The sequence below is a fragment of the Pogoniulus pusillus genome, chromosome 21 (assembly GCF_015220805.1).
Source record: "Pogoniulus pusillus isolate bPogPus1 chromosome 21, bPogPus1.pri, whole genome shotgun sequence".
Taxonomy (NCBI): domain Eukaryota; kingdom Metazoa; phylum Chordata; class Aves; order Piciformes; family Lybiidae; genus Pogoniulus; species Pogoniulus pusillus.
This window is the reverse complement of record NC_087284.1, coordinates 5,626,371-5,640,553: the sequence shown is the minus strand read 5'-3', so window position 1 is coordinate 5,640,553 and position 14,183 is coordinate 5,626,371. Positions and strand designations below refer to the sequence as shown.

At 48.1% G+C, this 14,183-nt stretch overlaps 1 protein-coding gene across 1 annotated transcript in view; it reads left to right on the top strand.

Moving 5' to 3' along the window:
- The window catches only part of CDH9 (cadherin 9), a 123,386-nt gene that overhangs the window by 91,659 nt on the left and 17,544 nt on the right, over window positions 1-14,183 (top strand). Inside the window, exons 4-8 of the mRNA XM_064160826.1 lie at window positions 593-712; window positions 3,672-3,839; window positions 8,664-8,851; window positions 10,521-10,774; window positions 12,853-12,989. Of these exons, the coding sequence (XP_064016896.1) occupies window positions 593-712; window positions 3,672-3,839; window positions 8,664-8,851; window positions 10,521-10,774; window positions 12,853-12,989 (867 nt within the window). The remainder of the gene's footprint in view (window positions 1-592; window positions 713-3,671; window positions 3,840-8,663; window positions 8,852-10,520; window positions 10,775-12,852; window positions 12,990-14,183) is intronic.

Below are 14,183 nucleotides of genomic sequence, written 5' to 3'. Positions count from 1 at the left end.
CTCTCAGCCTCCTCTTCTCCAGACTAAACACCCCCAGCTCCCTCAGCTGCTCCTCATAGCTCCTGTTTGCCAGACCTCTCCCCAGCCTCATTGCCCTTGTCTGCACTGCTCCAGCACCTCAATGTCCCTCCTGTACTGTGGTGACCAAACTGGATACAGTACTCGAGGTGTGGTCTCACCAGTGCTGAGCTCAGGAGCATGATCACCTCCCTACTCCTGCTGCTCACACCATTGCTGATACAGGCCAGGATGCTGTTGGCTACCTGGGCACACTGCTGCCTCATCTTCAGCCAGCTGTCCAAGGCAACAACCTTTAACTCTGCTTGCTGGCCCTCAGGTTTGTGTTGAGTTTCAAAGGTGTGTCAATCCCTCCTCAAGGTTAAATGAAGCAAGAGCCTGAAGTAATAAGTGATTTTTGTTTCAGCCAGGAGGAAGAAGAGACTTTATCATCTCCTTGGGTGGTCTAACTCTGCATTTCTCCACCAGATGCTGTTTGAGCTTTTGTTTTTTTTACTGGATACTGAACCAGCTGCCTGTGGTTTACCAGAATGAGGTAAAATCTGACTAGATGCCTTGGTTGGTACCCATCTAGGTACATCTGTTCTTCGAGTGACAGCCACAGATGCTGATGATGCCAACTATGGGAACAGTGCCAAAGTGGTGTACAGCATCCTCCAGGGACAGCCATACTTCTCAGTGGATCCAGAAACAGGTTAGCAATCCATCCAGTCTTACACTTTGCAATGATAGGGAGAGGATGGAGGGGTCAAGGGGCTGTATATTTGCATTTAAACACTGGAACAAACTTTTCTTGATGGGAACTGGAATCACAGTCACAATCACAGCCAAAATGTGCCTTTTTCCCTTTGAATTAATATTACAGAACTGCTTTGCTTGGCCTGAAAACACCTCTGGAAGAGGACTGTAAAGGTCAGGAGTTTAGAAGGGGTCTTAGAACATTCTTCAATCTAATATTCTATTCTGGTGGTGTTCAGCCTGGAGAAGAGGAGGCTCAGGGCACACCTCATTGCTGTCTACAACTACCTGAAAGGAGGTTGTAGCCAGGTGGGGTTGGGCTCTTCTCCCAGGACAGAACATGAGGACACTGCCTCAAGCTGTGCCAGGGCAGGTTCAGGCTGGATATTAAGAAGTTGTTCTTCACAGCAAGAGTGATTAGCATTGGAATGGGCTGCCTGGGGAGGTGGTGGAATTTCCATCCCTGGAGGTGTTTAAAAGGAGGTCGCATGAGGCACTTAATGCCATGGTTTAATTAATTAGAAGGTGTTAGGTGATAGGTTGGACTGGATGATCTTGAAGGTCTTTTCCAAACTGGTTAATTCTGTGATTCTGTCATCCACATCCTCCTTGGAGCTGTTCAAGACCAAGTCAGATGAGACCTTGAGAGACCTGTTCTAGTGGGAGGTGTCCCTGCCTGTGGCAAGGGGGTTGGAGCTGGGTGAGCTTTGAGGTCCTTTCCAACCTAAGCCATTCTAAAGGTTTTCATTTACACACACTCACAGTATCACAGTATCACCAAGGTTGGAAGAGACCTCATAGATCATCAAGTCCAACCCTTTACCACTCCTCTCATCTCTCTCCATTTTTTCCTTTTCTCCAAGCTCCTTCTCAAAATGTCTTTACCAGACATGAGAAGGGAATCAGGGCAAGAACTTACTGACTGGGGGGGTTGGACTCGATGATCTCTTTGGGACCTTTTGTGATGGTTTGAGTGTTCCCTGACCCCCCCCCCCCCACACACACACTTTGGAAATCACCCAGACTAGACTCAGCCAGCTCTGGGAACTGCATGAAGCTTATATTTACAGCTAGCACAATATACAAGCAGATATTTACAGTAGATACAGTTATAGACAGAGATAGACAAGGTAAAAGGTAATACAGAAACACAACAGCCCTCCCAGAAACCTGAGTCCCCAGGAGGGGCTCCCAACCACCCTTCCACCTTCTCCCACCTCTCTCAACCTTACTCAGTCCCAAGGAAGAATGGAGGTTTGGGCAGGGGGTTAGGAAGCAAAGTGGATTGATCAGAGAGACAACAGAGAGGCTAGAGAGAGAGATGCAGCCCAGAGCTCCCCAGAAAAAGTGCCCTATCTATGTTTGGATTCCTTTTCTTATACCTCTCAGCAAGCCTGTGAGGGAAGTAGACATCACCCTTGTTTCCCTTTCACAGCCTGTAATCTAATTCTCCTCACCAAAAGATTCCAGCTAGCTTCAAACTAGTATACCCTTCCAACCTGGAGGTGCTCAAGACCAGGTTGAGAGCCCTTGAGTGACCTGTTCTAGTGGGAGGTGTCCCTGCCTATGACAGAGGGTTTGGACTAGATGATCTTTGAGGTCACTTCCAACTTAACAGTAGGAGCCCAGGAAGACTGATGCTTTTCTCTCCTCAGTCTATGTGGTTTATTCATTCACCTTTAGTCCCTCATTTTTTTATTGTGCTCTCCAACTGCCTGAGACATTTAAATTACATTTATGACATTTATTGTGCTGTACAAGTGCCTGAGCTGTTAAAATTACATTTATGACCCTTTTTTGGGAAATTGAACACCCAAAGAAAATTTTCAGATCCTAATTTTACAGTCCTGTCCAATATTTTTATTGCCCAGGGCCCTACCTGACTTGGAGAGGTCATCACTGGTCATTAAAATCTATGATCTATTACAATTCAATGAATGTGGCCAAAGCACTCTAGGGTTCAGCCTTATGCTGTAATATCCAAACCTCACCAGGGCTGGAGATTTTAAAAGACATTCAAATTGTAACTGCTTATAGGATTTGGACAATATAGTTCAGTAATCCAACAAAGGTAACTGAGGAGAGGGACTTGGGGATGCTGCTGGAGGAGAAGCTCAACAGGAGCCAGCAGTGTGCACTTGCAGCCCAGAAAGCCAAGCAGAGCCTGGGCTGCAGCAGCAGAAGTGTGGCCAGCAGGTGGAGGGAGTTGACTCTCCCCCTATGCTCTGCTCTGCTCTGCTCTGCTCTGCTCTGCTCTGCTCTGCTGAGACCCCACCTGGAGTACTGCATCCAGTTCAGGGCTCTCCAGTTCAGGTGGGACAGGGATCTACTGGAGAGGGTTCAGCAGAGGGCTACAAGGATGATTAGGGGACTGGAGCACTGCCTGATGAGGAGAAGCTGAGGGACCTGGGACTTACAGAATCATAGAATCAAGCAGGTTGGAAGAGAGCTCCAAGCTCAGCCAGTCCAACCTAGCACCCAGCCCTGGCCAATCAACCAGACCATGGCACTAAGTGCCTCATCCAGGCTTTGCTTGGACACTTCCTGGGACATAGAATCACAGAATCAACCAGGTTGGAAGAGACCTCCAAGCTCATCCAGTCCAACCTAGCACCCAGCCCTGGCCAGTCAACCAGACTCATGGCACTAAGTGCCTCATCCAGGCTTTGCTTCAACACCTCCCAGCACAGTGACTCCATCACCTCCCTGGGCAGCCCATTCCAATGCCAACCACTCTCTCTGCCAACAACTTCCTCCTAACACCCAGCCTAGACCTCCCCCAGCACCTGCACAGTTTATCTCCCAGAAATCCATTTAAAGACTCTGAGATTCAAGAGAGTGCTGCTTCCTTTCCTTCACCTCACTCTCTCTCCTTTTGTTTCTGTTTTGTTTTGTTTCCTTCTCTTTTCTCCAAGGCATAATCAGGACTGCTTTGCCAGATATGAGCAGAGAAAACAGAGAACAATACCAAGTGGTCATCCAGGCCAAAGACATGGGAGGACAGATGGGTGGCCTGTCGGGGACCACCACTGTGAACATCACACTGACTGATGTCAACGACAATCCGCCTCGCTTCCCCCAGAGTATGGAGCCTCTAACTCTCCTCTGTGTTTCCAAAGAGCCTCTCTCAAATCAGCTCTTTTGCTGTCACCATCTGGGATCTCTATTTCTCCTTTTCTTTCTCATAGCATAAACATTGGCCCACTGCTGTGTTTGTTTATGCTGCAGCCATACTGAGGCAAATGAGAATCACTGCTTCCATGTATTCAATTCCAAAGTATTTATTGGGATGGTAAATTTACTTCCCATTCTCACTCTGCTTACAGGAATTTGGGCTGTAAGGAAATCTTAGGCTTACTGCAGGGAGTGAAAAGCCTTGAGGGGAATTTAATTAGCAAATAAAAGAGTCTGTGTTTGGGAGAGGCTCTATATGGGATCATGGAATCATAGAATCATGGAATTACAGAATCATAGAAACAAAGAATCATAGAGACATAGAATCACAGAACTATAGAATCATAGACTCATAAAATCACAGAATCATAGAATCACAGAATCACGGAGTCAGAGAACCATAGAATCACAGAATCATAGAATCACAGAGTCAGAGAATCACAGAGTCAGAGAATCACAGGGTTGTGGAATCACGGAGTCATAGAATCATAGAATCATAGAATGGTTTGGGCTGGAGTGAACCTCCAAAGCTCATCCAGTCCAACATCCCCTTCAGTCAGTGAGGACATTCTCAATTAGATCAGGTTGCCCACAGCCCTGTCCAGCCTCACCTTGAATATCTCCAGGGATGGGGCTTCAATCACCTCTCTGGACAACCTGTTCTATTGTTCCACAATCCTCATGGGCCACAATTTGTTCCTCACATCCAATCTCAGTCTGCTCTGTTCTAGTTTGAAGCTGTTGCCCATGGCCTGTCCCTGTAGGCCTTTGCAAACAGTCTCTCAGCAGCCTTCTTGTAACCTCTTCAGGTACTGGCAGGCTGCTATTAAGTCTCCCTGAAGCCTCCACTTCTCCATGCTGAAAAACCCCAGCTCCCTCAGCCTGTTCTCATAGCAGAGGGACTCCAACCCCCTGATCATTTTCATGGCCCTCCTCTGAACATGCTCCACCAGGTCTATGTCTTTCCTGTATTGAGGGCTCCAAAGCTGGACACAGTACTCCAGGGGAGGTATCCTCAGAGCAGAGTAAAGTGGCAGCATCCCCTCTCTGGCTCTGCTGGTAATGCTGCTTTTGATGCAGCCCCTTTATTTCCTCATGTCAGACAGGTAAATAGGTCAGCAAATCTTCTAACATAGTGCCTTGCATAGGTAGAGCAGGTCAGGAGGTTTGATCTGCTGGAAGCCTAAGCATTTGGTTTGGGCATTTGTAGTCTGTGTTTAGCTCTTAATGCTTGTTTATAATCCAGACTAGTTTGCAACACCAAAGTTTGTTGAATCATCTCTGTAGAATAACAGCAGAAGGCTGCAGAGTTCAGAAAGTTTCACAGCATCCTAGCCCAGATTCTTTCATTCCAGGCCAGGTTTAAATCCAACCCCAAATCCTTACAATCAATATCTAATGTTTGATCAAATCAGAGAATGGTTTAGGTTGGAAGGGAGCTCAAAGCTCAGCCAGTTCCAACCCACTGCCATAGACAGGGGCACCTCCCACTAGAACTCCCATTCAAGGCTTCATCCAACCTGGCCTTCAACACCTCCAGGGAGGGAGTATCCACAGCCTCTTTGGGAAACCTGTGCCAGCGTTTTGCCATCCTCACTGTAAGGAACCCTTTCTTAACATCTAGTCTATATCTTCCCTCTGCCACTTTAAACCCATCACTTCTCATCCTGTCACTGCAAGACCTTGTCAGTAGCCCCTCCCCAGCCCACCTGTAAGCCCCTTTCAGATACTGGATAGGCTTTTACAGCTTCAGATCAGCCCCTGACAGAAGACTGTCCAGGTTACGAAAGCTGAGCTGCCTGTTGGCACTGATTAGGGAGCTGGCTGGGTCTCTTTACAAACTCACCAAGGACTGCACAAACAGTGCTGCTTGAGCAAACACTCTCCTAGACCTAAAGAAACTTGAGAAGTGCTTCAGTACCATGGCAAAAAGTGCACACAGAATGGGGTAAACAGGGCAGCCTGAAACAGGCTGCATAGAATTGGTCGGGACTGAAGGGGACCACAAGGATCATCAAGGATCTGCCATGGGCTGGGACACCCTACCCTAGATCAGGCTGGTGAGAGCCTCATCCAGCCATTCCCTTCAGCATCTTTGTGCTTGAGAGAGTCCAGCACAGAGCCACAAAGATGCTGAAGGGAATGGAACATCCTTGTTAGGAGGAGAGCCTGAGGGAGCTGAGGCTGTGCTGCTTGGAGAAGAAGAGACTGAAAGGTGACCTCAGCAATGGTGATAAAGATGTGCAGGGTGAGTGGCAGGAGGCTGAGCCAGGCTTTGCTGAGTGTTGCCCAATGCCAGGACAGGGGACAATGGTGGAAGCTGAGGCATAGGAAGTTCCATTTAAACATGAGAAGGATTTTTTTTCCCTGTGAGGGTGACAGAGCACTGGAAGAGGCTGCCCAGGGGCGTTGTGGAGTCTCCCAATCTGGAGATATTCAAACCCTGCCTGCATGTGTTGCTGTGTGATCTTCTCTAGGTGCTCCTGCTCTGGCAGGGGGCTTGGAGTGAATGAGCTTTGGAGGTCTCTTCCAGCCCCTGACATTCTGTGAGTCTGTGACCCTTCCCTCTCCTTTTCTTCCACCTCAGCAAGGTGGCTTTCAGCACCTCCTAGAAAATCAAGCAGAGAGAAAGATCTGGGGGGGAGGGGCTTTGATTTCTTCCTAGATAGTTCTGAAGAGAGACATACCTTCAAAGAACCATCTGGTCCTGGAAATCCTCTCCTTCCACAATCACTTATGAGAAGCAGACAGAAGAAAGGCAAAAGGCAAAGTGCCCTGCGAAGTGCTGCTTGTTCAGACTGCATTAAGGAACAGATTCTCTCTTTTGTTTCCTGAAAGGCATCATGGGCAGTTAAGAGACATAGACATGCTTAAATTGAATGGAAATGACACCATTATGAAAACCTGGCATGTTCTGAGCTCAGTTGTACTTCAAATTAAGTTATCCATCTCTCATGCCAACAACAAAACCCAAAATGTGTAGCACTTGGTACAGCACCACACAAATGAGGAAGGTTTTCAGATGCAAAAGCACTCAAGGGAGCATTTCTTCTGGAAGAAGGCAGGAGGAGCATGATTGAATCTGTTCTTACAGTGCTTCTGGCTCTCTTTCCAAACCTTTGGATATGAACAAGCCTTCAAACTTGTGGCTTAGCTGCCAGGAATTGAAACTTTCCACCCACTTTCAGCCTGGCTGAAGGGACAGCCCAGACCTAACAACTGACAGGCAATAATATGTCTTTTAGTCTGTGTGGATTGCAGCCAAACAGTCTGCTGCTGAGTTTTCACTTCCACCCTTGAATCTGTAGCAGCAAATACAATTTAACATCAAGCTTTAGCTCTCATTATGTTGCAGGTCTCTGCATAATATAAGCCATTTGCAATGGCTCTTTTGTGCTGGGTACAAATAAGGGTGGAAGCTCATTCAGCACTCAGAGGTTTTGCATATTGCCTTCACCTGAAAAGCACTTTGAGGACCTTTTAAGTGCCTTAAAAGCAAGCAAAGGACAGGTACTTGAATTTGGCTGCTTGCAAGAAAGATGACTGACTGCACCTCACTGCAACTCAGAAGGGTTTCTACAGATTCCTACTGGAAGCCTTCAAATAAAGATTGTGCAGAAGAGGGCAGCAAAGCTGGGGAAGGGCCTGGAGAATAAATCTTATGAGTGACTGAGGGAGCTGGGGATGGTTTAGTGTGAAAGAGAGAAGGCTGAGGGGAGACTCACTACAACAACTTAAAGCTGTGGAGAGGTTGGGGGTGGTTTAGTGTGAAAGAGAGGAGGCTGAGGGGAGACTCACTACAACAACTTAAAGTTGTGGAGAGGTTGGGGGTGGTTTAGTGTGAAAGAGAGGAGGCTGAGGGGAGACTCACTGCAATGACTTAAAGTTGTGGAGAGGTTGGGGGTGGTTTAGTGTGAAAGAGAGGAGGCTGAGGGGAGACTCACTACAATGACTTAAAGTTGTGGAGAGGTTGGGGGTGGTTTAGTGTGAAAGAGAGGAGGCTGAGGGGAGACTCACTACAATGACTTAAAGTTGTGGAGAGGTTGGGGGTGGTTTAGTGTGAAAGAGAGGAGGCTGAGGGGAGACTCACTACAACAACTTAAAGTTGTGGAGAGGATGGGGGTGGTTTAGTGTGAAAGAGAGGAGGCTGAGGGGAGACTCACTACAATGACTTAAAGTTGTGGAGAGGTTAGGGCTGATCTCTTCTCACGGGTAAATAGTGATAGAACAAGAGGGAATAGTCTCAAGATGCCACTGGGGAGGTTTAGATTGGATATTAGGGAAAAGAAAATACTCCCAGTAAGAGTGTTCAGGCATTGGAATGAGCTGCCCATGGAGGTGGTGGAGTAGGCAACACTGGATGTGTTGAAAAGTCATTTGGAAGTGGTGCTTGGGGGTATGGTTTAGGGTGCACCTTGTAGAGTAGGGATATTGGTTTGGCTTGGTGATCAGAGGGTTGGAGCAGTTCTGCTATGAGGACAGGCTGAGAGAGTTGGGGCTCTTCAGCCTGGAGAAGAGAAGGCTTCCAGGAGACCTTGGAGTGGCCTTCCAGGGTCTGAAGGGGGCTACAAGAGGACTGGGGAAGGACTACTGGGAAGGTCTTGTAATGAGAGGATGAGGAGGAATGGGTTTAAAGTGGCAGAGGAGAGACTGAAATTAGATGTTAGGAAGAACAAAAGCTTCCCCAAATCAAACCAAATGCTTCTTATTGCTTTTTTCCCCTCCCTCCCCAGGTACCTACCAGTTCAGCTCTCCTGAGTCTGCACAACCTGGCACTCCTCTTGGCAGAATTAAAGCCAATGACCCCGACCTGGGTGAAAATGCAGAGACTGAGTACAGCATCTCCAGCGGGGATGGATCAGACATGTTTGATATCATCACCGACAAGGACACGCAGGAAGGGATTATAACTGTCAAAAAGGTTCATTTCTTGCTCCCTTTCTTTTATATATCCTCAGCTCTCCAGGTGCTGTGATTATTTTCTGCAGAGGAAGGATGGGTAAATCTCAGAAGGGGTCAGGCTGCCAAAGAGTTGTTGTATTGGTTTTGTTCTTCTCTTTCTTCAGCAGCTGTCTGTTGTTCTCGGGTCTCCAGGGAAATTTGCTGCCATGTCACTTCACATAAAGCAATATTTCAGCCTCTGTTGTCTCTTCAATATCTACACTCTCACACCCAGGCCTTTCAAATTAGGGCTGTGGAAACCTGAAGGGGTTCAATTCGCAGGGGGTTTTGTCAGCTGAATGCTGCAATAGGTCTGGAGGCTCACCTGAAGTTTGATGAATTGGCATCTCTGAAGCTAAAGTGTCCAACAGTCACACCTGTCCAGTACCTCAAACCTGTCTATTGGACCAGACCTGGAGCTCTGTCTGTGGTTTTGGTCCCCCCAGAAAGATGTGGACAGGCTGGAGAGTGTCCAGAGAAGAGTCAGGAGATTGCTCAGAGGCCTGGCAGCCCTGCCAGGGGAGGAGAATCATAGAATCATAGAAACAAGCAGGTTGGAAGACACCTCCAAGCTCAGCCAGTCCAACCTAGCACCCAGCCCTGGCCAAGCAACCAGACCATGGCACTAAGTGCCTCAGCCAGGCTTTGCTTCAACACCTCCAGGGACAGCGACTCCACCACCTCCCTGGGCAGCCCATTCCAATGCCAATCACTCTCTCTGCCAACAACTTTCTCCTAACATCCAGCCTAGACCTCCCCTGGCACAGCTTGAGACTGCATGAGAGGGATGAGGTTTTTTAGTCTGCAGAAGAGACAGCTTAAGGCAGACATTGCCACCATAGACAAGGAAATAAAGGGATAGGTTGGACTGGATGATCTTGGATGTCTCTTCCAACTTGGTTGATTCTATAATTTAATGATCTTGATTTAAATTCAACCTCAGTGAAATTCATCTTGTTGCATACTCTGTCAATGGAGGTCCAAAGTGCCAAGATTTGTTGTTGAGATATCAGGTGTCCAGAGAAGGGCAACAAAGCTGGTGAGGGGCCTGGAGCACAGCCCTGTGAGGAGAGGCTGAGGGAGCTGGGGGTGTGCAGCCTGCAGAAGAGGAGGCTCAGGGCAGAGCTCATTACTGTCTGCAACTCCCCGAAGGGAGGCTGTAGCCAGGTGGGGTTGGTCTCTTCTGCCAGGCAACCAGCACCAGAACAAGGGGACACAGTCTCAAGGTGTGCCAGGGGAGGTCTAGGCTGGATGTTAGGAGGAAGTTGTTGTCAGAGAGAGTGATTGGCATTGGAATGGGCTGCCCAGGGAGGTGGTGGAGTCCCCATCCCTGGAGGTGTTGAAGCAAAGCCTGGCTGAGGCACTTAGTGCCATGGTCTGGTTGATTGGACGTGGCTGGGTGCTAGGTTGGAACTGGCTGCTCCTTGTGGTCCCTTCCAACCCTAACTGATTCTATAATTCTATGATTCCCTGGAGGTGTTTAAGGCCAGGCTGGCTGAGGCTGTGTGCAGCCTGCTCTAGGGTAAGGTGTCCCTGGGCATGGCAGGGAGGGTTGGAACTGGGTGATCCTTGTGGTCCCTTCCAACCCTGACTGATTCTATGATTCAATGATGATGATGATGGTTTTGTTATTTCTCTTTGCTTCTCAGCACCTGGATTTTGAAAACAATATGCTATACACCTTAAAAGTGGAAGCAACCAACACTCATCCTGATCCTCGTTTCCTTCAACTGGGGCCATTCAAAGACACAGCTTTGGTCAAAATTTCTGTGGAAGACACAGATGAACCTCCAGTCTTCAGCAGACCATGGTACTTAATGGAGGTAGATGAGGATGCCAAGGAAGGAAGCATTATTGGGCACGTTGTAGCCCAGGATCCGGATAGAGCAAACAACCCAATAAAGTAAGTCATTGTACAACATAAAAGATCTTAGATCTGGCTCAAGTCTCATGCACAAAGAATGAATGCAGAGGGGGTCAGTGGAATGATTAAACCCAAAGGGCAAGCAGAAAAGTATCTACAGGAGTCAAGAAATAAAGGACATAGGAGAGAGGGCATTTAAGATCTGGGATAATTGTTCTATTTCCTATCAAAGGAATAGCCTTTTCTCTGGATAGAATAGAATAGAATCAAGCAGGTTGGAAGAGAGCTCCAAGCTCAGCCAGTCCAACCTAGCACCCAGCCCTAGACAAACAACCAGACCATGGCACTAAGTGCCTCATCCAGGCTTTGCTTGAACACCCCCAGAGATGGTGACTCCACCACCTCCCTGGGCAGCCCATTCCAATGCCAGTCACTCTCTCTGCCAGGAATTTCCTCATAGCATCCAGCCTAGACCTCCCCCAGCACAACTTGAGACTGTGTCCCCTTGTTCTATTGGTGGTTGCCTGGCAGAAGAGACCAACCCCACCTGGCTACAGCCTCCCTTCAGGGAGTTGTAGACAGCAATGAGGTCAGCCCTGAGCCTCTTCTTCTCCAGGCTGCACACCCCCAGCTCCCTCAGCCTCTCCCCATAGGGTTTGTGTTCCAGGCCACTCACCAGCTCTGTTGCCCTTCTCTGGACACCTTCCAGCACCTCAACATCTCTCTTGATGAGGCACTTAGTGCCATGGTCTAGTTGACTGGACAGAGCTGGGTACTAGGTTAGACTGGATGAGCTTGGAGGTCTCTTCCAACCTGCTTGATTCTATGATTGCACAGGTCTGGGTGCTAAATTGGACTGGATGAGCTTGGAGCTGTCTTCCAACCTCTTTAACTCTATGACTGGACAGGGCTGGGTGCTAGATTGGAATGGATGAGCTTGGAGCTCTCTTCCAACCTGCTTGATTCTATGATTCTATGATTCTTTGAATCACCTTTCTGGATTTCCTGGCAGCACTGCTTTGGATGCAGCCCAGGCTGCCATCAGCCTTCTGGGCTGCCAGCACTCAGCCTTCTGTGCTTTCATAGTCTCCTAGACATAGAATCATAGAATTAACATAACATTGTCTACCCTTTTCTATAGCTTAACTCATTGATGATGAAGAGGATGTCACAACAATGAATGCCCTGCTGAGGCTCCACCTGGAGTATTGCATCCAGTTCTGGGCTTCACATTTCAGGAAGGACAGGGATCTGCTGGAGAGAGTACAAGGGAGGGCCAAAAAGTTGCTGCAGGGACTGAAGCACTGCCTGATGAACAGAGGCTGAGAGCCCTGGGGCTGCTTAGTCTGCAGAGGAGAAGGCTGAAGGGGATCTGAGCAATGTCTGTCAATGGCTGAGCGCTGGGGAGCAGGCAGGAAGAGACAGGGACAGCCTCTGCTCACTTGTGACCTGCCACGGGACAAGGGGCAAGGGATGGAAACTGCAGCACAGGAAGTTTCACCTCAACATGAGGAAGAGCTTCTTGACTGTAAGTGCCACAAACCCCTGGCACAGGCTGCCCAGAGAGGTTGTGGAGTCTCTTTCTTTGAAGCCTTCCCAGCCCTGTCTGGATGTGTTCCTGTGTGACCTGTGCTAGTGGCAGGACAGGTTGGACTGGGAGATTTCTGGAGGTCCCTTCCAACCCCTAACATCTTGTGATTCTGAATGTCCCCCCACTTCCCTCTTTCACTGAGCTTATAGGTCTGAGCTGACATGGTGTGGTCAGTTTAGCCCAGCTGGCCTGGCTGTGTCCACTCCCAAGGTCTTTCCCACCTCTCAGCCTATTCTTGGGGGAGGGAAATGTTGGAAAAGTACAGCCCTGCTGCTCAGCTCAGCAGTAGCCAAGACACTGCTGTGTTCTCATCACCCAGCAAAGAAAGATGCTCTGGGGAGGAGTAACTGCAGCTCAGCCAAACCTAATAGTGTAGCACTCAACACTCCTCAGGCAGCTACAGGACGGTTTAGGTTCATTCTAAAGACAACACTTGTGATAACCAGAGTTAAAATGAGGAAGCTTTTAGGGCTGAGCTAAGCTAGAGACTGTAACAGGAGTGCTGAGTTGTGCTGTGTCTTGACAGATACTCTGTGGATCGACACACTGACCTTGACAGAATATTCAACATCTACTCAGGAAATGGATCTTTATTCATCTCCAAGCCACTTGACCGGGAAGAAACTCCCTGGCACAACATCACTGTCATAGCAACTGAAATCAGTAAGTTGGCTCTTATTTATGCCTGAAGAACTTTGGAACTGAGAAAAACCCACAGTGATTTATTTTGTTTCATTAATTTTTGTCCAAGTTTTGGTTTATTTCCCTCCAGGTATTATCAGAGTTCCTTTAAGTCTCCAGCTAAAATGTAGCTCTGTGGTAAAGGGTTGGACTTGATGATCTGTGAGGTCTCTTCCAACCTTGGTGATACTGTGATACTGTGATACTGTGATACTTTGATACTCTTTATGATAGGATTGTCTCTGGCCAGTCATGAAAATGTGACTTGGAATTCCCAGGCTCCACAAAACTATCAACTCCTCTCTTGACTTTACCCCAAGCTTGTGAGAACCACTTTGCTACCTTTGCAAGATTCCAGGACAATAATCATAGAATCATAAAATCAAGCAGGTTGGAAGAGACCTCCAAGATCATCCAGTCCAACCTAGCACCCAGCCCTAGCCAATCAACCAGACCATGAGATAAATGAACTGGTGCCCTAAGAATTCCCAGTAAACCATAGAATCATAGAATCAGGCAGGTTGGAAGAGATCTCCAAGATCATGCAAGGGTGTTGCAGTGGCTGAGGAGAGACCTCCATTGTTCTCTAACAGAACAAGGGGACACAGTCTCAAGTTGTGCCAGGGCAGGTCTAGGCTGGGTGTTAGGAGGAAGTTGTTGGCAGAGAGAGTGATTGGCATTGGAATGGGCTGCCCAGGGAGGTGGTGGAGTCACTGTGCCTGGAGGTGTTGAAGCAAAGCCTGGATGAGGCACCTAGTGCCATGGTCTGGTTGACTGGCTAGGGCTGGGTGCTAGGTTGGACTGGATGAGCTTGGAGCTTGATCCTATGATTCTATGATTTGTTAAAGAGGAAGAGTTCCCTCCCCAGGAAAAAAGAAAACTCCAAAAGCTCATTTGCTTGTTACAATTGGAATTAAAGCAAAACAAACAGTAACAGAGCAGAGCATCACTGTGCTAAGGCATAAGGGATGGAACCAGAGCAAAGGGGTAATTACTACCACAACATCTAACAAAGAGCAGCTATCTAACAAGAGCTGCAGCTGCAATAGTAAACAGCTGCACACAGAATCCTTCTCTTTATTGCATACCATTGGGATGCAGGAGTGGCAGAGCAGAGCTTCTCTGTTAGCTAACCTTTGTAGACCTGAAAAACACCTTATGAAAGAGCCCTGATTG